Raw genomic sequence first — 10,379 nt, 5'->3', positions numbered from 1 at the left:
AGGATTGAGGTGGGGGAACCCCCACTTCGGAGCAAGACAGGCGCAGTCAGAGCTTGGCACGGCCTCAGCGTGAGAAGTGCAGCCTTTATTGATATGATACTGACAGGCTGGGCCCCTCCTTGGGGGTCTGTGCCCCCGCAGGACAGCAGGGCCAGCTGTAAGGCCCAGGGCTGAGCCCCCTTCGCCCCCCCCAGTGCTCTTTAGCAAAGCATCCTCCCACCCAAACTGGGAAACACTCCTGTCCCCCAGTTGTAGGGGGAGCTCAGCACTAGCCTGGGGCAGCATCATCCCAGCAAGGTGTAACAGGGGCCCACACCACCATGTATGCGCCCCCAGGAAGGGAAGGGGCTGAACTGGACCCCGGGCTGAGAGAAGGGGGGGACAAAGGCTTAGCCCCAGTGCTGCCTGCTGGCCCCAGCTCGGGGGAGAAGTGGCTCCAAGTGGTGCTTGGCTGGGAGCAGGCGTGTGTGCAGGGTGCTGGGGGGTCCGGCCATGCCAGGGGGGCTGTGGCCGGAGCACGGGGTGCCCCCAGCCCTTAGGCAGGCGGCTTGCGGAAGACGCTCCAGGCGTGGAAGCAGCGGGTGAAGGGCCAAGGCTCGTTGCCTTTCCGCACCAGCCGGAGCTTGCGGGGACGCGTGGGGTCCTTGGAGCGCATGTGCTGGATGTAGACCTAGGGCAGAGCACAGCTGTGGCGGTCCCCAGCGCTTGCGCACCTCCAGGGCTGGTGCTCCCATGCACCGCCGTCCACGGGGGCAGGATGAGGGCCCCGAGGAACAATGGAGATGCCCAAATCCTCACCCCGCAGCAGCAGGCAGGAGGGAGGCCCTACCTGGCACGCCTTGAGGCTCAGCTTGATCTCCACCTGGCTGGTCTGCGTGCCCACCCACATGTAGACCTGTGGGAAGGATGTGCAGCCACGCTCAGCTGATGGAGCCACCGGCAGACCTGGCCCCCCGCTGCGTTGTCCCTGGTCCCCTGACAGCCTGCCGCCCTCTGCTCACCTCCCGCCCGTTGTCGAGCAGCATGATGTCGTCATCAGCTAGATCGTCCTGGCAGAAATCAGAGCACTTCTCTGACACGGAGAAATAACCCTTCTCATTGGAGCACCTGTGGGGAGAGGTGGAAGGTGGTGGCATCGATAACAGGAGTTTGTTAGGACTCAGCTTGTACAGAAGGAAGGGAGATGACGGAGCAGTTCTGTTTCGGCTGGATGATGCCTGGGAGATGTGGGAAACTGCCCTGGCTAGCTTGGGAGAACCGAGCCCCTGGCAAAGGCCAGCATGGCCTGGGACACTGCAGGAGGATAGGGAACAGCACGGATCGGAGCAGCCCCTCCTGGGCCAGGACCCACCTGAAGAGCCGGGAGTGCTTCATATACTCGGCGTCTTCATCGTAGGGCTTCTGGCTCCCAATGCCCACCCAGAAGAAGTTTTCAGGCTCTTCTCCCTCATTGATCACCTGCAAGAGCAGGGACAGGGCTGAGCGCGGCTGTCCCCTGCTGCAGGGGTCACAGCCACCCAGGTAAGCCAGGGCCCAGCCCCGCTGTGCTCCCAACCTGCTTGCTGTAGGAGTCATCAAACATGTGGTTCATGATGTCCTCAGCCAGCTTGGCCTCATCGGGGTCGGCTGCCCGGCCCACCCAGGTGTAGACGATGCCCTGGTTGTCCGTGCTCTCAAAGGGCACCTGGGGGAACACAGAGAGGCAGGGTGGCCCAGGTTGGGGGGGAGGGGGGGCCAAATGGCTGAGCATCCCCGAGGGGGCTCAGCCACAAACACTACCTTGAGGATGAAGCAAAACTCCGAGTTGAGCAGACCAGCATCTGTGTTGATCTGGATGCACCTAGAGAAACACGAGGCAGAGTCAGCCAGAGACCAGGCAGCTGCACGCTGTACCCCACCAGCAGCCTGGCACCCATGGGTGCTGCCCGGCGTGGCCCCCGGGGGCTGACCTGGTGCAGAGGGCCCCCCCGTTGGTGCGGATGTGGTAGAGGCTGGGCTGAGGTGGGCTGGTCCTCTCCTTCCGCTTGCCACGGTGGATGACAAACCTCCTCTTGAAGTGCGAGAGGAACTTGGGGTTCTCCTGCTGCTGGGTCATGCGCACGACCTGGCCAGGGGTGGGTGTCAGCAGGGCCGGGGGGGGGGCCCAAACACAACCCCAAGCCCAGCTGCACCCCTCTGCCAGTACCCCCTGCCCTTAGCCTGGGGGGCAGAGAGGGGATGGGGGAGCAGTGAGGCAAAGCTGGGGGACCCCTGTGTCACCCCCCAGGAGCGTGCAGTGGCGTCACCTCCAGCTTGCCAGGGAAGAGACTCTCAAACTTCTTCTGGAGGCTGAAGGTGAAGGTGAGCCAGCCCATGTTGGAGGCCTCCCGGCCTTGCCAGAAGTAGACTATGCACTGGAAATCTTCCTCAGGCTGCTTCTCCTCCTCCTCTTCCTCACATTCCTCCCCTGCTTTGCCTTCACCCTTCTTCTTCTTCTCCTCCTCTTCCTCATACTCCACTGGCACCCAGTACCTGAGGGCAGGAACAGGGGATGATGTGAGTGATGGGGGAGGTTGGGGGTCTGGGGAGGAAGTCGAGGGGACGAGGTGGCTGTCACCTGCAGAGGAAGACGTAGCAGTCATGGGTGTGGAAGTGGCCAAATTCCTCCTCGGGCAGGCGAGCGAATTTCTTGCCCTCCAGCACGAAGCCCTCCATGCCGTCCAGGTCCTCGTTCCACTCCTCCATCAGCTGCTCTGCCTGTGGCCCCACGTGCTGCATCAGCCAGCGGCCACCCAGCCCCTCTGTCAGCATCCGGCCCAGCACCGCGGGGGACGCACGGGATGGTCCCCAGCCCTACCTCGCTCAGGGCCATGGGGGGCTGGCGGGGCAGGAAGAGCGCCGTGAGGTCGGCCTTCATCTGGTCCTTCTTCTCAGCATCCTTGCGGACCTTCCCGGCGAGGCCGCCCTCCTGCAGCACCGTCTCAGCATTGCGGGTGTAATCCACGCGCAGGACGTCGTCCCAGTTCTTGAACTTGGACTTGAACACCTAAATCGGAGAGCAGGTAACACCGCTGGGGCCACAGCACCCTCCCCAGCACCCTATCCGAGGGGTCTGTGCCATCATCTGCCTCCCTGGCACTGCTGCCCAGGGGTCCGTGCCCCTTCACAGGTACGGGGGCTGCCCTACCTGGCACTCTGTGCCCTCCAGGTTCCGGGTGACCATGGCGTGCTTGGGCCGGTGCAGCATGCCGCACAGCTCCTGGCTCAGCTTCAGCGCTGCCGCCCGCACCAGCCGCGGCGACTTCCTCCCAATCCAGATGAAGACGTCAGACCAGCAGTCCAGGATGTACACGCTCTTGGTGTCCAGCAGGCTCTGCAGCTGCGGGCACCGCAGGGAAAAGGCGGGGAAGGGGGGGTCAGGCACCTGCAGGCTTTCCTGCCTGGAAAACGCCCTGCCTGCTCCCAAAGAACAGCCAGGAAGAGCAGAGCATCCCCCAGCTGGGCCCCGCTGGCCAAACCTGCCTCTCCCAGGGCTCAGCTGGAGGCAGAGGGGGCATGAAACCAGTCTCACTCGTCAGACTGGGAGAACCTCCCCACCCCATCCTACCAGGCGCATCTCCGGCATCAGATCAGCCTTCAGCCTCTTCTTGTGCTCCACCGAGAGCCTGTAGTTGATCTGGGGCAGCTCCAGGTAGCCCAGGCCCAGGCCGACCTGCGGAGGGGATGGAGACACGGGTGAGGGGGGCCTGCGGGGCGCTGGCAGCTCCACCAGCCCCACAGGTGGCAGCTCCCCACCTTGTAGAGCTTGGGCTTGTGGGGCTGGAAGTCATCGGGGACGCAGGGCCGGATCTCCTCGGGCTGCCCCCCCAGCGCCTCCCAGAAGTCGGGGGTCTCCTGGCCCTGGGTGAGCAGCGTGATCTCTGCCTTGCCCTTCCGCTCATTCTTGTTGATCTTCTCAGCAAACAGCCTGCGGCAGCAGCGTGTGAGATGGCAGGTGGGGGCTCCCCGCACCCCCAGCCCCCTGACCGGCCCTACCTGGCCTTGGTGGTGCTGCTCAGCGTGGCCTGGCTCCCGCGCCACACGAAGAGGTTGAGGCCATGGTCCAGGAGGAAGACGAACCTGGTGGATACGGAGGTGAGAGGACAGTCAGGAACGGGGTGCACCGAGTGTGCTCCCCACCCGGGGGGTCCTTAGCTGCTGGGGCTGCCAAGTGGGGTTTGGACCCACATCCTTGTAGGAAGGTGCTGGCATGGCCAATTTTCACCATGGAGCTGCAGCTATGAAGTCTCGGGTGGACCCTGCCAGCACCCCGTCCCCCCGCAGGGACCCTGTGCTCCCTGGCTGCTCCCCCTGCTCACCGGGGATCCAGCGATGTCCCTTTCAGTGCCACCGGCTCCAGCTTGACATTCTTCTTCCCGTAGACACGATACAGCCTGGGGGAGAGACAGCCACGGTAGGACACGGGGCACCCCCTGCCCCACACATCCCCCAGCCCCATGTCCCAGCGGTACCTGGTGATGTACTGCGTGTCCTCAACAGTGAAGAAGCCGCTGGCTGTGCCACCCTCGATGTAGGAGATGTCATTGTCAAAGACCTAGGGACAGGGACAGTGTGAAGGTGGGACAGGGAGGGCTGGGGGCTATGTGGGGCCAGGGGTCAGCCTCACCTGGAGGAACTCATCGCTCTCATCCCCCATCTCTTCGCGGATGCTGCGGCACTCAGCCCCCAGGTAGTTGCGGAGGTTGACGGCATGGATGGCGGAGCAGGCCTTCTTGTCCAGAGTGGCCTCCTGTCCGATCCAGTAGTAGATCTCCCAGTTGAGGGAACCGTTCTCATCCAGGAAGGTCTGGGGAGGTACAGGGTGTGAGATGGGATGGCTGCAGCCCTGGGTTGGGGATGTGAGGGACCCTGGGTCCTCCCCACATACCTTGAGCACGATGTAGCAGTCGGCCTCGTAGAACTTGCCGTGGAAAGCCTCGTCCACCAGCGTGGGCACAAAGTTCTCGATCTGCCAGACGCAGAGGCCAGGCAGCTGCCCCACATCCTCGCTGAAGAACTCAGAGTAGTCCAGCTGTGGCTTCTCCAGGCCCTGGTCCCAGCGGCGCGTCTTCAGGTCTGGTGCCTTCGCCTCCCCGCTCTCCTGTGGGGATGGGGACAGGTCACCAAGCTGGGGGCAACTAGGTCCCTGCCAGCACCTGGGTGGGCTGGGGGCACTGCTGTGATGCCGCTCGGGGCCCCTCTCCCACCCCAGAACTCACCTCTATCTTCTTGTTCTTCTCCTGGGCCACGTCTGACATCCCTTTCAGCACCTGCTTGGCCTGGTCGTCCTGGGCAGAGTCCTTGCGCCGCCGGAGCCGCATCTTGCGGGCCAGCGGGTCCTTGGTGCCGCTCCCTGGGGACACAGGGACAGGGTGAGAAGCAGCCAGGACACCTTGCGTGGGGCACAGCTCATTTCCCAGCTGCTCCCAAGGTGCTGCCCCCCACATCCCTGCACGCTCACCTGCTGCAGCAGCCGCAACAGTGGCCGGGGAGGCTCCGGCCAGGCGGAGCTGGTTCTGCAGGGAGAAGTCGATGTTGTACCACTCCGACGTCCGATCCACCGGTTTCGGGGGCATCACCAGGTTGGGGTTCTCCCGCACATCCAGGATCTGCCAAGGAGAGGGGACAGGAGACCTCTCACTGCTCTGCAGCATGGGCTCGTGGGGACACTGAAGATGTGGGGTTGGACAGGAGACCTCTGGAGCACCCCGGGCTTTGCTGAGGGGATGCAGAGGGAGGCCCAAATCCACCGCCTGCCCAGGCCACACCGGGGGCCAGACTGCATGTGTTGGCCCCAAGACCCCCTTGTCCTTACCTCACCCATCCCACCCTACAGCCCTGGGATCCCAGGGACATGCTGGGGCTCTGGTGGACCCAGCCAGGGTGGAGCAGGCACTGGGCTCTCACCTCCATGTCTGTCAGGAAGTGGATGGCTTCTGGCAGCGTCACCAGGCGGTTCTTGTTCAGCACCAGCTTCCTCAGCTTGGAGCACCTGTGGGACAGAGACACTGGTGAAGGGCCAGGCTGGGTGACACCCTGTTACCACAGAGCCTCCGCGTCCCCTCTTGGGGACAGAGCAGATCTAGCTGAGGGCTGTCCTCTACCTGCACAGGCTCTCGGGGATGAGCTCCAGGTTGTTGTTGGCCGCCATGAACTCCTCCAGGTTAGCGAGCTTGCCAATGCCTGAGGGGATCCCGTCAAAGTCGAGCTTGTTGGAGTTCAGGTACATCTTCTTCAGCTTGGTCAGCTTACAGATGGCTGACTGGGGAAGGAGATAGCGGGGTGAGGGACACCCAGTGGCATGGAAGCATGGGCAGGGACACCATGTACGGGCAGGGACATACAGGCAAGGAGGTGAGCTGGTTGCGGGACAGGTTGAGGGTCTCCAGCTGGGTCCACTGGTCGATGCAGAGGGACAGCTCCGTGATCTGGTTACTGCTGAGGTTGAGGCGCCGCAGGCTGCCCAGGGTGTAGAGGCACTCAGGGATGCGGATGAGGTCATTGCAGGACAGGTCCACGTCTGGGGGAGGACAACAGAGTGACACCGCCGGCCGGACCCACGCCAGGGCTTAAGAGAGCCTGTGGAGGGCCCCACGCACCGTGGGGCTGGGCACCCCAGCCCTACCTGCCAGGTTCACCAGACCCTCAAGGCTGGTGGGCAGATTGCTCTGTGTTCGCTGGGTGTTCCTGAGGTGGAGGGTCTGCAGGGCCGTCATCGCTGGGAGCTGCCTGCGGGCCATGGAGAACCACGGGGCAGAGACAGGTCAGGCCTGGAGCAGGCACCTGGCCCAGCCCCGGCATCATGGGATCCAGCCTGGAAAAAGGGGCCTTACCGGAGCTGCGCGTGCAGGAGAGGGTTGTTGTTGAGGATGAGAGTCTGGAGGTGGACCAGGCGTCTCATCTGCGGTGGGAGGCTCTCCAGCTTGTTGTCGCTCAGGTCGAGGTAGAGCAGGTCTGTCAGGTTGATGAAGAGCTGGTTGGGGATGGTCTCAATGCTGTGGGGATATGGGGATCGTCAGGGCTGCCTGGGACCTGTACCAGCCCCAGGTCTCCCTTGAAGAAGGGCAGACAGCAGGATCCGGAGTGAAGAGGAAGGTGGCGGAATGGAAGTGGCCATGGCTGGGGAGGGATGGCTGCTCTGGCCTGGACCTACCTGTTGTGGCCAAGGTTGAGGACCAGCATGTTCTTGGCATTCTCCAGTTCCCGGGGACATTCTGTGAGCTGGTTGTAGCTCAGGTCCTGGGACAAATGAGAAAGCAAAGGAAGGATCCCCCTCTGACCTGCCTGCAGCAACCGGCACCCACACCTGAGGACAGGGGCACCACCAGGGACGAGGTTGCCTGCAGCCACACTGCGCCCTGCCCTGCGGACCAGTGCCCAGCAGCAGGAGCGGGATGAGTGTGTGGGAAACCCAGCCGTGGCATCAGCCTCTAGAGGAGACATTGCCACAGGGTTATCCTGCCCGCAGCCAGCTTCCCCAGTGCTCGGGCACAGGGCCGGGACTGGCGCTGAAGGGGCACAGGAGCTCTTGCTGCAGGGAAGTTAGGTATGGCCTGGGCACCTGAAAGTCAAAGCGGACCAGGCAGCACTGAGCCCTGATTTACTCGCTGCACCTTTCCCTCAGACGCTCCTCAGCCCCACTGAGTTCCCCAAGAAGCGTGAGGGGCCACCAAGGTGTGGGAATGGGACCCCAGAGCCTGAGCTGGCTCCTGCGCTAGCCGAGGAGGCTCTGCACCTACCAGCACTGAGAGGTCATCCAGCTGGAAGATATCATCGGGGACTCCCGAGTTCTTCAGGCTGTTTGCACGAGCCACGATCGCCTAGAAAGGGGAGGGAGAAAGAGGCACGACTGCAGCTGGTGCCAGCTCGATGCCTGCTGAGCCCCTGGGGGTGGCCAGGCACGATCCTCACGTGTCCCCAGAACCAGGGGCTGGCCAGGAGGTGCCTAGGGACACCAGCCCCGATGCAGTTGGGACACACAAGGGGGACACTTACCCGGAGGCAGGGCAGGCCGGAGAGTTCCCCATGGAGTGTGGTGAGGCTGTTGTGACTCACGGAGAGGTGTTCCTGCAGGGAAGCCCCAGACAAGCTCCAGTGAGCAGAAAGAGCAGCCGGGGCTGCCCAAGGCAGCGGTTGGGCCCCCACACCAACATGGGGGCTCCTCGATCCCAGGAGAGTAAGGGCCTTGTGGAGGCATGGGGTGAGCTCAGCCCTGACCCACACAATGTGGCTGCTGGGACACTCTCCATCTCAAACTGGTTGGTTGGCCCCAGTATGCCCACGCTGCCTCCACACCCCTCGTAACTTGGGGCAGAGCTGGCTGAGACACCCCAGCCCTGCTGCAGGGTTTGGGGTGCTCTGAGCCGCTGCTGAGCCAGCTCGCAGCACTCCCGTATAGTCCCCGAGCAAACAGACCCCAGTTCTTGGGAACACTTCTCACTGGGTGATCTGCAAACGGGCAAATGTGTGGGGACCAGCAGGGTGGGAGGAGGGCCCAGGGGAAATTTTTTCCTCTGGACATCACCAGCCCAGCTGTTACCTGCTCTGGAAAAGGAGGAACTGTCAGGCTGTGGGCAAGATGCCAGGCTTTAAGTCTAGCCGTGGCCCCTGAGCATCTGGCAGGGCTGGCAGGAGCGTGGCTTCGAGCAGCACGGAGGGCTTCCCCGCTTGCTCCCACTAAGCAGGGCGCACCAGGCACGGTGATGAGGACTTTTGGCAGCATTTAAAGCATTGCGTTTGTCTACACCAACTGAACAACGTCCGTAACGTGCTGCAGGACACTGCCAAAGCAAAGCTTAGCCACGGACTCCACCAAGGGCCTGGTCGTGGACAAAATTCGAGCCACCCAAAAAACAAAGCCAGGCAACTGCCAGCTACTGCTCTTTGTATCTTTAGCAAAGGAGGAGAGAAAAAAAAGCCCCAAAACCTTAATCCTCCCCTTACAAAACCTTCACCTTCCCCTTCTATTAAAGGGCAGAGGATCTAAGCATGGTTTTTAGTCTGGTTTTCTAGGAAAACAAGGTGAAACCGAGTACAAGCCTGTCTCAGCCCTACTCCCAACAGCTCCTGCATCCAATTTCAACCACACGTAGCTCAGCCCTATTATTAGACACCAGAGCATCCGCTGATGAGCCACGAGGCTGGCAGGCACCAGGCTCTCGGCACTGGCGTGCAGGGCCCCATCCGAGCCCGCAGCCCCACTGTGAGCCGTTGCGACCCATCCCCTGCCCAAAACGTGCCACTCACCAGCTTCTGGAGGGCAGCGAGCTCCTCGGGCAGGTAGCAGAGCCCCGTGTGGTTCAGCTTCAGCCAGCGCAGGCTGGTCATCGCCTTCACGTGCTCTGGGAAGTAGCCGCCCTGTGAGGAGGAGGAAGGTGAGGAAAACACCTGGCCCACAGGGTGAGGGGTCTGGGGACCTGAGTCTGACTGACCCTGCATGGTCAGGGGGTGGTTTGGGATCGCCTGGCCCTATGGGATTGGGGGCTGGGGGCTGGGATTGCCCAGTCCCATGAGATTGAGACCTGGGGGAGCCTGGGATTGACCTGGGGGTCCTGGATCACCTGATCGTATGGGACTGGGACCTAGTAAGCCGGGATTGCTTAGTCCTATGGGACTGGGACCTGGGGGTCCAGGATCACCTGGCCCTATGGGACCAGGACCTGGTGAGCTGGGATTGCTTAGTCCTATGGGACTGGGACCTGGGGGTCTGGGATCACCTGGCCCTGTGGGACTGGGACCTGGTGGGCTGGAATTGCTTAGTCCTATGGGACTGGGACCTGGGGGTCTGGGACCACCTGGTCCTAAGGGACTGGGACCTGGCGGCCGGGATCGCCCGGGGCTGTGGGACCGGGAGCTGTGCGGGCTCTCGGGGCCCCGCGGGCTGGGAGCCAGGGGCTGCCCAGCCGTAGAGGCCGAGGGCCAGGGCCCGCCAGGCCCCACAGCGCTGTGGGGTGCGGTCAGATTCCGGGGCTGCCCTGGGCAGACACCCCCGCCCGGGGGCCGAGATCACCCCGCCCCGCGGCGCCGGGGCCGGGCCTAACCAAGCCCTGCGGCCTCCGTGCCCGGGCTCGCTCGGGGCCTGCGGCCGGGCTGCCCCCCGCTCCCGCGGCCCCCGTTCCCCCCACTCCCCCCGCCCCGCACCTTGAAGTCGTTGCCGCTGAGGTCGACGCCGCGGACGAAGGGCAAGACGCCGGTGGCCGCCATGGCGGCGGAAGGGCGGGGGGACCCGGCGGCCGCCCGGCCACGCCCCCGCCTGACCACGCCCGCGCCTGGCCCCGCCCCGGCGGTGATGCCCTGCGGGGGAGGGTGGAGCCAGGTTCTGTTTCCTTGTGCCGGTGGGCGGGGCCGCGCCGCGCTCCAAT

General features: G+C 63.6%; 1 protein-coding gene across 1 annotated transcript; it reads right to left on the bottom strand.

Annotated features, from left to right (window-relative positions):
- Positions 1-64: 64 nt before the first annotated feature.
- FLII (FLII actin remodeling protein) lies at positions 65-10,270 on the bottom strand. The gene is made up of 30 exons (XM_037385244.1): positions 10,159-10,270; positions 9,265-9,375; positions 8,014-8,085; positions 7,758-7,838; positions 7,172-7,257; positions 6,852-7,013; positions 6,644-6,747; positions 6,363-6,538; positions 6,123-6,280; positions 5,926-6,010; positions 5,480-5,627; positions 5,238-5,371; positions 4,907-5,119; positions 4,646-4,825; positions 4,491-4,573; positions 4,338-4,412; positions 4,015-4,098; positions 3,775-3,946; positions 3,587-3,691; positions 3,167-3,358; positions 2,837-3,025; positions 2,597-2,736; positions 2,286-2,511; positions 1,950-2,104; positions 1,780-1,840; positions 1,556-1,684; positions 1,352-1,458; positions 1,002-1,107; positions 830-895; positions 65-670 (listed from the first exon to the last, which is right to left on the bottom strand). Exons 1-30 carry the CDS (start codon positions 10,219-10,221, stop codon positions 536-538), a joined length of 3,798 nt encoding a protein of 1,265 aa, XP_037241141.1. The 5' UTR covers positions 10,222-10,270; the 3' UTR covers positions 65-535.
- Between the last annotated feature and the right edge of the window lie 109 nt (positions 10,271-10,379).

This window comes from Falco rusticolus, chromosome 4 (genome assembly GCF_015220075.1).
Source record: "Falco rusticolus isolate bFalRus1 chromosome 4, bFalRus1.pri, whole genome shotgun sequence".
NCBI lineage: Eukaryota > Metazoa > Chordata > Aves > Falconiformes > Falconidae > Falco > Falco rusticolus.
Note: the sequence above shows the minus strand (reverse complement) of the source record. Positions and strands in the feature narration are given on the sequence as shown.

Excerpts from the sequence above, each read along its gene's own strand:
- FLII (XM_037385244.1), bottom strand. The coding sequence starts at position 10,221 with ATGGCGGCCACCGGCGTCTTGCCCTTCGTCCGCGGCGTCGACCTCAGC. Across the intron at positions 7,258-7,757 it reads TGGATGACCTCTCAGTGCTG|GACCTGAGCTACAACCAGCT; the intron begins GTAGGTGCAGAG and ends CATTTGTCCCAG. Across the intron at positions 896-1,001 it reads TGCTCGACAACGGGCGGGAG|GTCTACATGTGGGTGGGCAC; the intron begins GTGAGCAGAGGG and ends TCCTTCCCACAG.